Here is a 19,082-nt window from a genome sequence, read left to right on the forward strand (position 1 = left end):
AAGATTAATATATCCAGTTATTTTAAAACATTGCCTGGTCATTTCTACTACAACTCTCACATAAGTATTATATTTTGATAATTATGTATATCTACTTGAAAGTTATGGCTGCTATAGGTTTCAGTTCTCAGAATTTGCTGAACCTAATTCAATGACTGAAAGGGACCTGGGAATCAAAAAACTGAAGAGCATTATTTTCCCTGATTTAACAGGCTGATATATTTTTAGAAATAAAAAACAATTGTGGAAGAACTTTGGAGTACATTACGCACCTAATTATAAAACAGTTGTTTTAAACATTCAGAGAATGAAATCACAGGGTTAATTTTTAAAACACTGTCATTTGTACCAAATAGCTTGAGTCCATATTGCATTTTCACTTACAATTATGCAATAGGAAAGCTACAGCTTGGCTTCATCTCCAAAAAGTGATAAGTCTACATAAAAACTGAAAGATACTATTAATGAAGAGAAGGAAACATTTAGGGTAATAGAAAAAAAATGAGTAGATGAAGTGCATCTTAACAGAAAGGTCAATCAGGCTGCAAAATAGCCTCCCACTGAATGCGATGGAAGCTCATCAGTTCTCCAGAAGCAGACAAGTATTTTCTAACCAGATTTCTACATCCTATTCTCTCCCTTTTATATATTTATATAAATATAAAATAAAGACATACAAAAAAGTTAGTTGACCACTTACTGAACTTCTCTGGATATCTTGCTCAACTTTTGAGGAGAATACTGAAAGGTCCCCATTAAGAATAACCTCAGCCAGTGAGTTCACCAGAGGTGCATAATGTATAATCAGGAAAACCTATTAAGAGGGGGAGGGAGAAAAGAATGTTAGACATATATATATTTTAGACACTGAAGGCATTTTCCCCACCTAATGAAATCGTTAAAATTTCTTTACGTTACATAATGTCTAATTAAAAAATCCAAACTGGGATATACTTGAGCTGTAATTAGTATTCAGGAGGAACAGAGACCACAATCCATTTCTACATCAAATTAATCTGCCTTTCCCTGAATTCCAAGCCTGATTGATAGTCTACTTGGCCAGTGTTCACTAGTTTCCTTTTATCCTCTTCCAGCTAAGCACCATTTATTCCTCCCCATTTGTTTCAAGAAACATGAAGATTCTATAGCTTTCATCTACAGTCAACCAATTTCACAGAAATCTTGTTATTGGGGAAAGCCAGGACAGTTAAGTGATTCTGGTACATTATATTCACAGGCCTTGTGGTATGGGAACACCTAGCAATACTCCATGCATAAGATTTTACAAAATATGCTTGATGGAGAAAGTAGTGGCTGAAGCTCTATGGCCTGTGTTTATGATCTAATTTGACATCCTGCAAAACAGTCCCTTCTGGCCTGAAGATCTAAGACTTTTCAACAGTGTAAGAACATTTTTCTTAATAGTTGTTTTTCAGTGAGAGGTATCTGACAAGTCTCAATGTCAAGAGTCAGTGTAACGTTGTTGCGCAAAAAAAAAAAAAAAAAAAAAAGCGAACACCATTCTGGGATATATTAGCAGGAGCATTGTAAGCAAGACACGAGAAGTAATTCTTCTGCTCTACTCTGTGCTGATTAGGCCTCAACTGGAATATCGTGTCCAGTTCTGGGTGCCACATTTCAGGAAGGATGTGGACAAACTGGAGAGAGTCTAGAGAAGACAACAAAAATTATTTCTAGAAAACATGACCTATGAGAGAAGATTGAAAAAAATTGGGTTTGTTTAGTCTGGAAGAGAGAAGACAGAAGGGACATAAGTTTTCAAATACATAAAAGGTTGTTACAAGGAGGAGGGAGAAAACAAAATGTTTCTCTTAACCTCTGAGGATAGGCTAGGACAGGACAAGAAGCAATGGGCTGATATTGCAGCAAGGGATGTTTAGGTTGGACATTAGGAAAAAACTTATAAATTGCCTAGGAAGGTAGTAGAGTCTTCATCATTGGAGATTTTTAAGAGCAGGTTAGACAAACACCTGTCAGGAATGGTCTAGTTTTATGATTCTATAGAACGTAGGAATAAGCTCAATGTAATGTAGGAATAAGGCTCCAATGTTTGCAACATTTAAGCACTTAGAAAGTATTATGATAGGTGCTACAGAAAAACCTAAAATAAATTCCTAGTTGTTCTAGGTGAAAGAGACAAAAACACAGTTTCAGAGTCACTAAACCAGCACCCTGGGTTCACTGTTTGACCACATCTGCTTACAGAACATGCTATTATCCGGCCTTCCAATGGCAAGGGGGAACCTTTGACTTCCTATTTGGCAGCGATGGGCTAGAACCCATATAAATCCACTTCAGAATTTCAATAACAATATGCTCTCAAAGATTAACTTTGAGCTACCCTTTAGAAGTAACTCAGGAACGTAAGGTAACGGCCTGCCTGCTCACAGGAATGCCCTGGCATAAAGTACATTACATCTGCACTTCGGGTACAGCAGTGGCTTCCCATCTGCTGCTGGATGCAATTCAAGTTGTTGGTTCTAATTTAGAAAGCTGTTCATTATATGGAGTATCTGGTATGCTAGTGTCCGTCTCTGTGTATGCAACACTGATGGCAGAAATCACTAAAGTGGTTTTCTTAAGTTACTTAATGTGTACTCTTCAAAACAAGATTTCAGTGGAGGAACCTGGCTGTCCAACTTCCACCTTGTCAGAGTTGATATTTATTGACCTATAGAGATCTATTTCAGGAATCTTTCATCAAGCCTTTGCTTCACTACAGACCATCAAGATATTAACTAACAACTTAATGTTGACTGAGGAGGTATAGGTTGGGAACTACTCATATGTGAGTAGTTACTATAATCCTGCATTTGTATTGGTAGATGCTATCACAATGACAGCATAAAACAAACAGGGATTGCATTTTACAATTTATACTCAAATCAGATGGACCAAGTTGTAGCACAAGACAGACCATACTAATGATATGCAATATAGTAGAACCATAAAAGGAAGAGTTTTGCTGCATTAACTACTCAGCATCTTGATACCAACATGGAAATCTGCTACTCAATGTTGTGAATAATGTTCTGCCCCTAGATACACACATTTGATTCTCAGGTGATTTAGAAGAAATCCCACCTGTCGGCAAAGGTAGCGTCTAGACTAATGCACTGCAGTGGAATAGCTATGCCAGCGTAGCGTGTTAAGTGTATACAAGCCCTGGGTATGATGAAATAGGCCCAATGAGCTGCTGAGCAAAACAGGGTGACGTTTTTTGGATAAATAATTCATTCCCGGAGAAATACAGTTTCAGTCAACCCCAAACCATTGTGAATTTGACAAAAAAATTGTTTGGGCTAGATTCACAAGAGGACTTAGATGCCATTCACAAAATGGCTAGAGGACCCATTGCCTCCTTTACTACTTTCAGCCAAGTAGTTAAAGTGGTTACCTGGAATGTGAGACACCCAAGTTAAATCCCTCCCCCTCACCTGAGGCAGAGCAGGGACATGAATTTGGGTCTCCCATCTTCCAGGCGAGTGCCCTAATCACTGAGCTATAGTCATTCTCAGTTCATACACCCTCTCTCTGGCCAATTACTATTCAAGACATTTAGTTCACCCCAAAACGAAATTTGTCAAATTTCACTTGGCTGGTTTTTGTTGTTTTTTTGTTTTAAAAACACTTTTCAGAATGGTTAGTGAACTGAAAAATTATTGACTCTCTCTAATGCGGAGTACTTCAATACTCCCATTTACATAAGGTAAATTAGAGGGCTCAAAGCATCTCATAAGAGGCATTAAGTGACTTTAAAAGACTGATTCCCTTAGTTTCAAGGGATTGCTACTGTAAGGTTTCATTTCTGAAGTCACTAAACCTAATTCAAACTGAAAATGATGTGGGAAACAGAAACTTAGCAGCATTGCAGTGTTATTTTCTCTGAGGCAACAAAACAGGTGGAAACTGGTTTTTACAATGTCTACAAATTGTCATCAAGAAATCAACCTGGGAGTATACTCCCACTTATAAAAAGGCTGATTTAAAAATAAGTCATTTTAAAATATTGTCACTTCTAGCAGAAATCTCAAGTCAATAATATATTTTGACCTAAATGTATATATTAACTTAAGAATGTAAATGTATTGAGCATGTAGGTAGGCTAATATTTAGCTGACAGAATAAGCTTTTTCAACCTCTAGGGCAAACAGCAATAATCTGAAGAACAAAGATAAGCATCTGGCATTTTCAAGAACTTTTATTTAACTATATATTTCACCACTCACTTAAAAAATTCCCAATTTAAAAAGAAGTTTATGGTGGCACTCTGATCTATTGTAAAATTACCCAAGAGGTGTGCAATCCATAATGGCATTTTCAATTGTCAGAAGTTATAGCATCTGCTTAGTATTCAGACACTCAATTTTTATTTTTGTAAATACAAGAATGCTGATCACATTTCACGAGACATAAAACAAAGGCACTGACTACCTTAAATTAAAGATCCCACAACATTTTGCACAAGAGTAAGATTCAAAACCCTGATTTCTATATGTCCCAGTCAAATTGAAATTTGGAATGCTGTATTCTGCCTGGAGCTGCAGTTGAATACTGTATTCTTCACTTCAGTCCTGATTTGTTGTACAATGCTGTTATGCAATGTTTAATAGCTGCTGCATCCCATTCAAGAGGCAGCTGCATTAGACTGGTGAGTTAAGGGATTGTTACAAACATTTCAAAATATCCACCTTTTACTGGGTTCTAAAGTTTTAAATTAGATAATGTTTGTAAAGTATTCCAAGAACCTCCAAGGAAAGGTACTAGTAAGTAAAGATGGCAGTTGGCCCATGTGATGACCAGTGAGCGAATGATTTAAAAAAAATATACAAGTGTCCCTTAAAAAGGTACACACTGCACCTCAAAACTGAGCACAATTCTCTCCAGATGTGTAGCTGAAAAATAGCCCCCTGAAACACACATTTTATAATGAAATTACTGAGACCATTACAAACACCACATTGAAACATGACATACTTGTGAGAGAAGATAGAGAGAAACTTGGAGACTTATTTTTGGACGCTCCCCACCCTATGGAAGAAAAGAAAAGAATGCTCAGTTAATTAATTACACCATTAAATAGAACAAAGGCGAACATTTTTAAACACAGAAGAAAAACAAGTATAAACGCTTGATTTATTCATGTGCACTACCTCCCCCACTTCCCACAATGCCACTAAGTTCCAACGAATATGCTGACGTTTTCCAGTGACTTTCCATTTCTTTGGAAAAGGATTTCAGAAGAATGCATTTTTCATTTGCTGCACACTTGAAAATATGGCTGCCAAAGTTTCCTGTAATATTTATTTTTACCAGATGCTTAAGTGAGAAGTATGTATTTATCCCTCCAACATATCCTTACCAGATGGTACTTCTGAAATGACAAATTCATAAAAGGAGACTCTTACAATGTGTTATTCCACAAAATCAAATTAAGACCGATATACGTTTTACTAAAGTTATTGACATTCGTTGTTGGATTCAAGTAGGTCATTCTGGCTTCACGGGCATTTTCTCTCCATAATCAGAGCACAATAAATGCTTATAGAATGACAATACTTTAAAATCTCCATTGAAATTAGAATAATCTGGTTTCTGAAAGAACCACTACCCCCACAGAAAAGAGAGCTATTTACAATATTTACCATCTTGTCTGAAACATGTTTTAAGCCACTAAAGATATTTGCATATTTTTGCATTTGTAAAGACATGGAAGGAAACATGGCTGAAGCACAAGTCTGGAAATCATAAAATCTGATCTATACCTACCTCTACCACTAATTCACTGTATAAAATGAAGATAATTACTTAACCCAGAAGGGGATATGACAGGTTAAATTAACTAACATATGAAAAACACTAAGATCTTTGATGGCAGGCTCCATACAAATGCAAAGTACGATAAATCTTCAGAGCAACTGATGTCACACAATTATAACAAGGATAAAAAATACAAGAGGATCACAAGACACATGCAATTACCACAGAGATGGGCACTGTATAAGAACCTGGATTAGATGGAATTTAAGCAAAATTTTCATCTGTTCCATACAGTAGATAGCAAGCCTGATTCTGCTCCTTTTACGGAGCCACAGATGATACTTAAATTAGTCACATGTTTAAAAAAAAACCCACTGAAATTAGAAAAAGCAGACTAGAGGCCAGGTGCATGGATTTGAGAATTTTATATTTAAGTAACAGAGATCCTGTTTTCAATCTTAAAGGTTACTTTTTTAAAAAGCATCTTTTGGATACAGTTATACTGGCCTTTTAAAACATATTTCTGAGAAATTCAGGCCCAGACCTAAACTTACTGCTCCTGTCCCCTTCACTACTGCTAACATTAAATGCTAAGCAATGGTTAACAACTACAATTGACTCTAAATGTTTAACTACATGGGCCAATGTACGTGAGTCTTTAGCTGGGTTTATATATCACACACATACACCTAAACCAGCATCTCCCGGGCAGTCATCTTTTAATTTAAGAAAAACAAAGACCTGAATTATTTAAACTGTGTTTCTTGTAAAGTACTTAAATGTAGAGGATAATAATTCTACTTATGGGATACACTTACTGCACAAATTACTGTAAATACTGAGTGGAAATCATTAATTATTAAGACTTAACTAATCACCAAATCATGCAAGCTATTCCTTACCTTATCTTGATTTACTAATGAATACACATAGAGAGGAAGAAATAGCCTATTAAGTAGGTGGTCTGTGAGCACATCATTTAAGAATTCACAATTAATGATAAGGATATCATTAAGATAATGCAAATGATCCAAATGTTCTGCTACCAAATCACTCAGTTTGCCTCTATTTCTGTGCCTGAAAGAGACAAAGATTTAGACATAGCTAAGGTAGAAAAAAACAAACAAACAATCAGAACTCAGTGAGATAATGTATCTGCATCTTTTTTCTGTCTGATTCCATGCAGACAGAGTGACTAATGCAGACATCCAATTTACCTCCTGTAACCTTTGAGATTTTACAATCAAAATGAAGCAATTGAAGGAGAGTGTTGTCATATTAATTTCATAATGCAACATCCCCAGTGATGAGTACAAAATTTCGGTTTTCTGGAGTAGCATAAAAATCTCAGCTGCCACTTTGTATGTGCCTTTTCAGAAGTCAGTCATGAAAGGAAATATTACAATTGTGTTTTCTATTACAAAAGACTATTTAAACATTTTTATCTTAAAGCCAGTAAAACTACTTATATTTCTTCTGTACTGTTCTAACCCAAGTAACGCTTTAAAAAACTGCTCCATACATACTTAAAGAGCAAATCTAATGTGGTGATCATGAGCAACAGCAGGAATTTTGTAGTTGACAAAATAAGAGGTTCTATACAAGCTACCATCTGCCAGTTATATTGATGGCAATGGTGTTTAGATAATTAACTTGGAAAGACTATTTTTCTAATCATACTTTTCAGAAAACTATCCTAATGTACAGCTTTCTGAATGTGTACAGATATCTAAAGATGCTTTTAGTCTTATTGTTATGCAAACACTAGGTATCTTCTGCATAACAATTTAGTTCACTAATAAAGTCTATATACTTCAAACCAACTGGGATGAGGAGTAACGTGTCTCCAACAAATCATTTATTTACAGGAATGTTAAAATTGATAAATGACTTGAAAATATCCTCCTGCAATGATTTCTAACGTTAACTTGTAAGAATTACAGACTTTAGGCTGCTTGTTGGTAGGATCATTTCTTGAGAAATGAACAAGGTTTTCAATGCATGTCACAAAAAGAAAAATAGTTGTAAGAAGCTTACTCTTCATCAGTCTGCACACAGTTATCCAGTTCTATCACATGGCTCCCAATAAACCAAACAAGGTTGGAGAAGTAGGGGACAGCAGTTTTATCTCGAATATAGTGCAACATAGGCTGGTTGTCCACTGAAGAGAAATTAAATAAGAAAATAAGTTTCCAAAAGATCAATGTAAAAAAAAAAAAAAAAAATACAATCAACTTACCAGTCAACTTACCATTCTGAATTTTCATTACAAGCTAATTTTTTTAAACTCACACACAGCCACCCACCCACCCACCCCTGTATGGGTTTATCTTATCCATGAAATAGATGTCATATGAAACTTTAATAGACAACTCTTGAAAGGCTAAATGAGCCTCTTAAAATACTAAGGTTATTTTTACATTGGTCTCAGGATAGTAAATAAATCTACTGCAGCTCAGAAAACTACACTCTACTCAAATGAGTTTTCTTTTTAAAAAGACAAAGTAAGAATAAAGCAATAATATTGAAAGCCAAACTTGTTACTAGACTTACATGACACTGCATTAAGGAACACAGGAATCATCAGTGAAGGAAAGGCAAAAAAAAAAAAAAAAAAAGGACAGACAACAGTTAACAGGATTAGGAACTGGGATGGTGAGACATCCTCCAAAAGGGTTAAAGAGCTAAAGCAGGAAGCATCTAAACTAAAAGATACAGGTTAGAACGTGTAAGATCAGAACATTTACAAATGGATAGTCAGAAAATTATGACACCTGCATGTTTGATAGTTGTGTTTTTCAAATTCAACCCCCGGAGCTCTCCAACATTCAACTTAAACTCTAGGCAAGAGCATCATAAAACTTTCCTTTTTATTTAGTAAATGTACACAGTATGAAGTGCATCATACTTTGCTGTTTCTGTAACAACACAGTCTCACACTCAGAGGTTCGGTGTTAGAAGCAGAGAAAACCTGGCATGGATCTTGCTTGCTAAACACCAGAAAGTGCCACATTTTGTACTCCTTGTCCAGATACCAACACAGCTGTAAAGCATCTAAAGCAAAAAAGCCTTCAAGGTTATCATATAAATGTTGACACTTAGCATCCACATTGCTTCACAGTTTTCTTATTCAATACAGATCAAACAAGCAGCTTTTAAAACATGGAGTAGAATTTTCTCCAGCTTTATGTTTTGTAATCAATAATTACAGTTACTTTAATGTCACAGTTGCCATTTTACTTCCTCCATTAGCTTGTCTACATCCAGTAACAAGCACATTCCAATGATCAATTAAACTCTATACCTTTCTTATATACTGGTGAGAGCTAAAACTAACCCAATCATTTTATTATTATAGCTACATACTTTACAGCTTAAACAGTAAGTTGTTCAAAGAGAAGTCTGTGAGAAAAAAGTGTCACCGAGTTAAAAAGCATTGTTGTGTTTACTTTGTACATAAAAGTTCAAAAATTATTTTCTAGTGACTAGTCATTTTTCAGTCCATGCATCACTACAACATCCACTAATTTATAGCAAATTTTGTAAGGCAGTTTTATATTGGTCTTGACAGTTTATTTCCAAATTAATATTAAATTCCTCTTTTAAATTTGTAATGTAAAAAGCAGTGTAAATATTGAAATACAAATTTAGTTAAAGGCAACTGCAGGCTAAAAACCCCTATATGAATGCACATCACCATGCAGAGCACTCCAGAGTCTAGGATTACATTCCTGCCTCCAGGCTATGCCAATGAATTTACACAGAACTACACAAAACAAATTGTTTCAATAAAGTGCAAGTTATATATACTTGCTTGCACAAAGAACAACTTATCAATAGCTTTTCTCCACTGATGAGTGGACGACCAAATTCCAGAATTGCAGTCATAAAAAAAACTACATATGTTGATTTCTGCCACAAATTACTGTTTCTCTTATTATAAACGTTCAATATGTTGAAACAGATATCCTCAACAAGAAACTAATATTTTAAATGGCCAGATTAGGACCTCTAGTGGCAGTTGAGGTGAATTTCCTTGTGTATTTTATATTGTGTTGGCACCCTTTTCTTTATCAAGGACAATACACGGATGTTTACAAACACACACTTTGGCTTTAGAGTTATCTTCTTTAAAGATTAAGAAAAAGTCTATATTTAACACATGTATGTTTGTTAACACATGCATGTTAAGTAACATGCTTACAATTAATTCAGCCTTGCATAAATCAGAAGCTATGCCTGGTTAATATGCATTGTTTGTAATTGTTAACATTTTACTTTAGCTACACAAAGTATTAGGTGAACTAGTCTTCTGATACACTAAAAACTTACCTTTGTAGACATTTAAAGTTATAGTCCTGACAGCAATTCTGACCATGCTCTCTGGGTGGTTAAAAAATTTAATAGCCTCCGTATACAAGGCAAAATCATTTGTGTGCTGAAATAAAAATACAGCAGGCATTATGTACTCTCCTGTCAAACATTCAATACTTTGTTAGGATTTTGCATGAAAAAAGTTACCCGACAAAGGTAACAAGGCGGGGGGAGGGGGAAATCTAACCTATTGCATAGTTCTATACAGGCATGCAGATGTAGTCAATCTTTTTTAAAACAAAATCTGAGAGTTTCAAACACTTATTAGGTTTGCAGGTACCTGAGTTTATTACAGGAAGCATATATTAACAAAAGTTTCATATATTTCACACAACAACATCTCTGTACTTTTTAAAACAGCTTTGATGCCCTCTTCTGGCAATAACTATTATGTGGAGAGAGAAAAATAAGACTAAGGTTGCATGAAAAAAAAAAAAAAACCAACAAAAAACAAACAAAAAAACCACCTCTTAGACCTGCAACTGAACCAAAATAGGTGGGTGTTTGCGCTCATGCTGATCCCCACTGATTTCATATGGGATGTGTCTGCGTGGATTCAAATGCTGAATTAGGGCTTTAAGATAACAGGCTTACAGTTGAATAAAGTACTGTAGTAAATACACAAAACTCTAGGTTCTGTGACAGGTTTCAGAGTAGCAGCCGTGTTAGTCTGTATCCGCAAAAAGAAAAGGAGGACTTGTGGCACCTTAGAGGCTAACAAATTTATTTGAGCGTAAGCTTTCCTGAGCTACAGCTCACTTCAACTTCATCGGATGCATCCGATGAAGTTGAAGTGAGCTGTAGCTCAGGAAAGCTTACGCTCAAATAAATTTGTTAGCCTCTAAGGTGCCACAAGTCCTCCTTTTCTTTTTAGGTTCTATGAGTAATCACTACATCTGAAACATCAGAATTCTGAACTAACTTAAGTTTGAAGTTATGTTGCACTTTATGTTGCAATACCAAGTTCTGTGGGCATTTATAATTCAAATATAGCAGCTGACAGACCAAAACATCAATATGTACTAAGATCCATGAAGTAGTTTGTTTTAATATACACATGCAAAATGCCAATGACAAAATTTCTGTAAATTTGGATATTCTTTTGCACTTAGATTATATTAAATTCTTTTAAATGGAGATCTCGCTATGCAATATTTTAAAAGCTTTTTAATTTTTTAAAGCAGTGATTTACAAAGTTAACTATTTCAGTTTGATGTTATTACAACAAAAAGGCAGAACACTGACCGAATCAGTAAGAACATTAGCTTCTGCCATCCATGTTGCAGTGTATTTATACTTGGGCAATGTCTACACTAGGGGCACCACAGCGGCACAGCAACAGCTCCAAAGTGAATGCCGCTGTAGCGGAGACTCAGGCTACAGTGATGGAACTCCGCCTTCCCAAGTGATGGCAGCTACGTTGACTGAAACATTGGGGTCAGTCAGGCTAAATCATGCCTACACCAAAGGTTAGGTTGGTAGAGCTACAGCATTCAGGGGTGTGGATTTTTCCCCCCCCCCTTGAGCACTGTACCTATGTTTAAAGTGTAGACCAGACCTTCATTTCAGCGGTTGTAGTATTTAATCAAGAAAGCTGGTTGTGGGCTGGGATTAGATGAGGTTATCCTCTACTGTTAATCAGTTTTGGACTACCAGAGAAAATACTTTGTGGACTTTGCTGAAAAACTACACATTAAATATTTAAAATCTCACCTTCACTATTTTTTTTAAATGATACACACTAATAGCATGCCAAGATATTATATGCTAATGGAGTTAACAGAGGGAATTTAGACTTTTTATTATAGAAGAAAGACATTGCACTCTAATTTTTGCCTGTGCAAACAGTATAAAGCTTTTAACATGTTAACAATTTAATTAAGACCAGTGTGTGTTTCCCACTCTTCATAAGACAGACATTTCATAGCACAAAAAGATTTCCCCACACACTTGCTACAACACACAAAACCTGATTGAGATTCTTACTCAGGCACATTGCTACTACAATATAAGTAATATTAAACTGCAAGACAATGGAGCAGGAGCAGTCCTCGAAAGAAGCTTGAGCTGAGATAGAGAACTGCTAAGGCTCATGGGTGAGACAAGTCTTTCTGGGATCCACCAAAGTTTTGGCCTTAAACTCATTTCACATACTAGTTAGTAAGGCTTTTTACTGTAAATTTTTCCAGCCACTTACCTCATTGTAAAAAAAGTGTACAGTGTGATTGTTGAGTTTCAGGGAAAGTGTTTTCAGAAATGAGATATAATATGCCATAATCTCCTCATCAGAAAAGTCGAATTTGTGGACAATGATAGAATTTACATAGTTATTAGAGAGCAAATAATCTGAAATATAAAACCATATCACAAATCACCACAAAGGAAAATTATGGAATAGGTTATATACAGGCTATATTTCTTTAAAATTTTAATGGATAATATCAAGGTTTATTTTTGAAAAACGTTTATCATTTTAAATTTTCATAGTTGTGAAAACAAGTTATGCAATTTTTTTTGTTTTCATTGATTTAAATTTTCACACTTGCAGGAAATTATGGAGGATGGGGTGGGGAGGAATCAGACAATTTAATGATAGTAGACAGCTTAAAAAGTTAAGGTTTCATAACCGCTAAAACACAAATTGCCAACATCATGTTTCAAAACACATGAAGTAGATATCCTTAAATCAAACTAAGTTTTCAAGCAGCATTTTTCCTTATTTTGCCACCATAAATTTTGATCACCATTGATGAAAATGGGTTTTGTTTTGGGGCTGTTTGGAGGGAGGGGGGGAAGGGGCGTGCAGGGGCGTACAGTAAAATCAATGTTTACTGACACTTAGCAATACAAATTTAATCCTTCCAAGCCTAATTTTATTTCTTCTTTTTATATATATATATATATATATATATATATATATATATGTGCCTGACAATGAAAAAAGTGCTTTATAAGCACAACCTAGCAGTAATTAAGTCTCCATTTGACAACTAAATACCCCTATTTTTAGGTTGAACAATGCAAATGACTACTTCAATTAGCAGTAATATATAGAAGTAATGCTCATTAACTTCTTGCAAAAAAGGCTTGGCTCCCAAAGATAGGATTATAATGAGAACTGAATACACTTGTCTATATTATGTTTCTTCTGTAAGCATGCTGTAGCTGGTGATCAAATCTCAGGCATTACAAATCAAGTATTTATTTAAAATAGCATTTTCCCCCTCCATATTATTTACCCTCAAAAGCTTATGGATGCTGTCCTGGCCAATTTTGTTTCTCTTATTTAGCAAGAATTTATTTTTTTCTCCCTTCATATGTTTCTAAAGGACCTTAAAATTAACATGGTGTTTTGTTTGGATGCCAACCCCTCTGATCACAGAACAGCTACAGCAACAGGCTTTGTTAGCGGGTGTTTGCTTCCACTGCTAGTTCTGCAACAGTTAAGTACATACATTTGAGACCCTAATTAACCAGTGATTTTCTATGGTTGTTGGTTTTTAAATTCCTCATTTGAGTAGAAGACTTATAATCTAGAACATACTCAATACAATGTTCACATTTTAAATAGCCCTTTAAAAAGACCACATATTAAATCTTTTCAAATTTTTTACTATTTGCTTTCAACAGTACAACCCAAAGGGTTTTTTTTTACTACTGGAAACTTATGAACAACCACTTTAGAGTGGCGTTGCATTGGAAATCCAATGCTGTTTAATTAAAAAAAATTAACGATCTCACAGAGGTAGTTAGATGACTTGAGTCCTAAAAACATTCTTGTACATTAGCTTTTAGAGTTAATAAAATGAAAAGAGCAATTACACTGTGTGCTGAAGCTTTGATTTGTTTAATAAGGAGAACAAATGTTCAATAAGAAATGTGTCCTTACAGAGTGATGTCTCGTGACTAATATTCTCAAAGAGGATGTTCAAGGTCTGCAGCAGCTGTACACATACATAACGACCAGATTTCTGACGCAGGATATTCAAGAAGAAAACAAACATGTTCTTCTCTAAGAAAAAGCTAGAAGATAATGTAAAAGCATTACTGATTCATTCATTATTTTTTTTAAAAAGGACCAACTGTTGGTTTGACTTGGGGGCTTATTTTTTATAAGTTTGACAACTTTCATAGTGTATAGCTTTCTAATATTGCATCCATTTACTGACAAGAAGTGCCTCTCTGTCAAAAATTAAACGAACCAGGATGTTTGAAGAGCATTCAAATTAATAAACAAAAGGGATAAAGATCTAAGGGCTAGTCAGACATGTAATGTCCAACTGAACAGAAAAGTAGGCTTCCTTACCCTACGAACTCATGAAAGCAGTTTTGTAGGAAAGGGTCTTTGAGTGGAAATATTTTAGTGGAATTTCCTAGAGCTTAAAAAAAAAAAAATCCACTAAAAGTGTCAGCTTGTCTTCTACTGTATTTTGTCGTCGGGGGGGGGGAGGGGAGGGGGATCAGAAAGAAAGGTGTGTTATTACATTTAGAATGACCCTATAAACCTACTACTCTGTAGACCTTAAAAAGGTTACTACATCATATTTTCTTCCAAAGCTTACCATGGCATATGAACATCAAAATGGTACAATGAAGCAGCTTTGAATTGGTCAGAATTTTTTTAAAATAAATGATTTATTGTTTCCTCTAACATACCAATCCTCAGTAGGATGAGAGGTTATGTTACCTTTCTAGCAATACCAGTTATATGCACACACCCCGTTGTAAAGTTGTTTTAAGAGCATCTAAGTGCCACCATCTCTGTATGCAATTCCTCTTCCCCCTCTACAATGAAGTGTGTTAGGAACTCTACCAAAAATAGTTTGCTCAAGTTTCAATTAAGAAACTTCCTTAAAGCAGCTGATGACTTGCACAGTAGGAAAGCTAACCTCTATGGACAGCTGAATTATAGCTAGCACACATTTGGTCGGAACCATAGTGCAAGCTTCACCATTCATCTCAATCTACAAATGCCAACCCCGCCCATATCAGCTGATCAACAATTTTGATTTAATTGGTTAGGTTTTGTTGGTTTTTTTTTTTTTTTTTTTTTAAATAAACAGTGAAGCTGTAAAGCACTTACTCAAACACGGAGCTGTCATTCTGATCTCCCCATATAAGGATCTCAGTTATAGAACGAATAGTCTCCACTAACAGATTGCGGTTGTGATCTGTTACTGTGGTATTTTTGGTCAAAACATGATACATATACCTGAGGAGAGGAGAAAAGAGGAGAAAAATGTAATTGGTTACTATTGCTGTGTTTAACAACGTTGGGCTGTGATTTTCACAATCATTGTCAAATGTTCTCTACTAACCTGTTCTTCCACAGTTATTACTATATCCCAGGAAAGAAACTTCATTTTTTTCCCCCTGATGTAATTGCTTCTGTTTACTTTAAAAATGACATTGGAGGTGGGGTAGAGCAATGAATAAGCAACAGTAAGAGGCAAACTAACCTCCTAGAATGACAGGCACCATGTACATAATAAAAAGGATTATTAAAACAATATGATTATGTTGACTATTTACCCTCTATATTTGTTTTTGTAATTTGTTGTGAGTAGGTTACGGTTGGGTAAGAACAGCATGGGAAAAGGGAGAGAAGAGAAAGCGAAGTGGGTAAATATAGTTACAGGGTGTAAGGAGAGATTTAAATACCCCTGAGAGGTTAATTCTAGCAGGTTGCATGTAAAGTTAACTGAAATACATACTGCATCATTACAGCGATAGAATTGCTGCATGGAATGCATCTTTGTTTGAATTCTTAATTGTTGATGGCAGTCAGGGATGTCTTGGCTCCACCTTGGGTGGAGCTGAGTTATTCAGCCTTCGACCATCTGTATTTAGACACTACTTTGAGAGAAGGTGGGTCCAAGGCTCAGTCTGAACCGAAGGGCTAAATTTTATGGCTGAAAACTCCAAACGTCTTAACCAGGACAGATAGGAAACAGCACGAGTGCCTGTACACAGCTGTAGTACCAATTTCATTTTACTTGGGTAAATACGTGGAAATAGAAGAAAAGCACAACATGTTATGTTAGGGAAATTATATTTAATAAGAGTTAAGCCACATTTTTGTTAGACTTGTAAGTAAATTTATGTATTTTCACACCCTTAAGCGCCATAGTTCTGTTGACTGAACTTTTAAGTGTAGACCAGGCCCTAGCCCGGTCTCAAAGAGGACTAGAGCAAACTGCATTTATAAACTGTTAATGTATATCAGCAGGGTCCACAAGACAGTAAGCCCTTAGAATACTAGTGCAAAGTAGAATCATACCCCAAGCTTGCCATGAACTAAAATGTTCATTTAGACAAGGAGACCCACATGTAATACTCCATCTCACAGATGATCCTATCCTGACCTATCTACTTCCAACTATCTTGCAGGAAAACAGCATGTTTTATGCTGAGTCACCCTCACACTGTGAGCTGTGTCTACATTAGGAAATTTAACTACTGCTGAAAATGGGTGTGAATTTTAAATGATGCAGAACATTGTCCAACTACTAGTTTAGACCAGAACAAACTGTTCAGCACAGAGTCCAAGAGTTTCAAAATATGCCCAGCTCCAAAAGCCCTGCCAAAGTACAACTGTCAAATCATGATAAGAAAAGGAAAATTTGAAAGTAGTTAATACATTTTGCAGATAATTCCTCCCACTGTAATGTATCTTCAACCTCAGTTCTTTTGTATATCGTTTAAAATCAATTACACTGTATGTTATTAAGACAGAGCTTTACACGACTCAGTCTGTCCTCCCAGGTAAGTACTTGCAGAGAATCCAAATGAGGAAAACTGAAATTTAGTATGATCCAATGTTAAAATGTACATACTTACTCAGTTAACCATGTTTATTACAGTATGCCTAAGGATCATCCAAGAATGGATCCCATTATGCTAGGCACAGTAATGCCCCTAAATAGTCCCTGCCCCTAAAAGCTTACAGTCTAAATAGACAAGGTCCAGGCAGAGTGGGAGAAGGGGTGTTACAAGCAGAGAGAACAGTGTGATGGTAGCAAATGTTAGCTCCCCTTGGGGGGGTGGGGGGAGAGGGTTAGTTCAGAGGTAACTATCAACTGTGCAATATTTTGCATATATTCAGCCCTGTTTATCTGAATTAACTGTGAACCTGAACTATCACATGTATAGAGAAATGAATCCGTGTAAGTGGCTGCATTTATTAGAAATGAACTAAATTACATTTCAGAAGACTGGAGAGGGTGGCGGGGGAGAGAATAAGTCCAATAATGCAATGCTGGTCAAAGTAAACAGTAGAAACAGTCATAAGATATTACTCAACTTTGCCCCCAAGACACTATACATTGCAAAGCATTTCTGAGCTGTTTCCCAAAGGGTTACCAAAAACAAATTTTGTTTAGTACACAATGTGACAAATTGCAAAAACTAAATTTGAACACATTTTAACATGATGCCTTTGTGAATAGGGCTTTATATTCCTGGAAACTGATTACAGGTTTACCAGTTGTTTGGTAAATTTTACTGGAAAACTCATTGTTGCTTAATTTTATACTTGTTCTTTTGGTAACCTAAGTGATAAGGTGAGGGCTGGTCTACACTAGGAACCTACATGTGCATAGCTACTTCTTTGAGGGGTGTGAAAAATCCACACTCCTGAGAGACATAACTATGCTGATCTAACCTCTCTAACCCTTTTGCTGACCTCGCTACCACCTCAGGGAGGTGGATTACCCACACCAACGGGAAAACCCCTCCTGCGCCGCTGTAGTGGTTTAAGTGTAGACATAACATAAGTCTGCATGCATTTACTTGGGTTTCAGTGTCGCTGCTGTTGTAATTAACTCTCCTGGTCTGTGAAGGGGCAGGTGATTTTGTGGAAAGAAAACCGTGTTTCTAGGTCTCAAGGCCAAAATTTACACTTATGATTAGATATGCACAAGAATAGGATCAAGCACTAAATTAAATATTCCCTGACAAAAGCTATGCTAAAGCTCAGTGTTATGTTTCATTAACTTAAAGGTGAAAAACACTGCAGGGATGTTGTGCAGATTAATTTTATACCATATAATATTACATACAAGAAAGCTACTTTAAAAAGAACATTATCGTTGCAACATCAAACACTGAAAAGTTAGGAAATGCTGAATTAAAGTTGCCCATACAGCCTTAATTCAAACACACTGTGATATGGTCTTTAATTACGTGATCACATATTGTTTTTACCACAGGCAGGACCCCAACCTCATTCAGTGCATCGGAGGAGTGGTGCTCAGGTAATGAATTAGGTATTAAGGACAAAAGGCTGATTCATATTAGTTTATGAATACTATTTGCGACCAGGTCATGTGAAATGTCTATACATCAGAATAAAGAAAAGGAGTACTTGTGGCACCTTAGACTAACAAATCTGTTTGCGTACTGTATGTACAGGTGGTTTAGTTTACTAGCAGGGATGTTACGAAGCAAGCAGGAAGGTAATACAATGGGTCCAGATAAACCACCACCGAGCACACAATCAGGAAGTTAAGAAGCAATACTAATTCCACATTCCAGCAAAAATTACACAACTGTTTCGGAGTAGCAGCCGTGTTAGTCTGTATTCGCAAAAAGAAAAGGAGTACTTGTGGCACCTTAGAGACTAACCAGTTTACTTGAGCATAAGCTTTCGTGAGCTACAGCTCACTTCATTGAGCTGTAGCTCACGAAAGCTTATGCTCAAATAAACTGGTTAGTCTCTAAGGTGCCACAAGTACTCCTTTTCTTTTTACAACTGTTTTGCTAAGGCTGGAGGCTAAGATAAAAGGACACTAAACAGTTAAAAGGTCTTGCAAGAGAGGGAACAGTTGTCAGCGAGCTGTCTGGAAAGCACAGGCTGAGGAAGGGAACCAGTGGAAAAATAGTCTGTGATTGTGTAATTAAAGCAGAGGTCCTCAAACTGTGGGATG

The 19,082-nt window shown here is 36.0% G+C and overlaps 1 protein-coding gene across 7 annotated transcripts in view; it reads right to left on the reverse strand.

The window, feature by feature from the left end:
* The window catches only part of CLEC16A (C-type lectin domain containing 16A), a 177,424-nt gene that overhangs the window by 148,870 nt on the left and 9,472 nt on the right, over positions 1-19,082 (reverse strand). For all 7 annotated transcript variants that reach the window (XM_074965454.1, XM_074965453.1, XM_074965452.1 and 4 more), the window contains exons 2-9: positions 15,239-15,367; positions 14,045-14,178; positions 12,353-12,501; positions 10,114-10,219; positions 7,819-7,942; positions 6,684-6,858; positions 4,999-5,052; positions 701-814 (exon numbers count right to left, since the gene is read on the reverse strand). In XM_074965454.1, the coding sequence (XP_074821555.1) occupies positions 701-814; positions 4,999-5,052; positions 6,684-6,858; positions 7,819-7,942; positions 10,114-10,219; positions 12,353-12,501; positions 14,045-14,178; positions 15,239-15,367 (985 nt within the window). The remainder of the gene's footprint in view (positions 1-700; positions 815-4,998; positions 5,053-6,683; positions 6,859-7,818; positions 7,943-10,113; positions 10,220-12,352; positions 12,502-14,044; positions 14,179-15,238; positions 15,368-19,082) is intronic.

This window comes from Natator depressus, chromosome 10, assembly GCF_965152275.1.
Source record: "Natator depressus isolate rNatDep1 chromosome 10, rNatDep2.hap1, whole genome shotgun sequence".
NCBI lineage: Eukaryota > Metazoa > Chordata > Testudines > Cheloniidae > Natator > Natator depressus.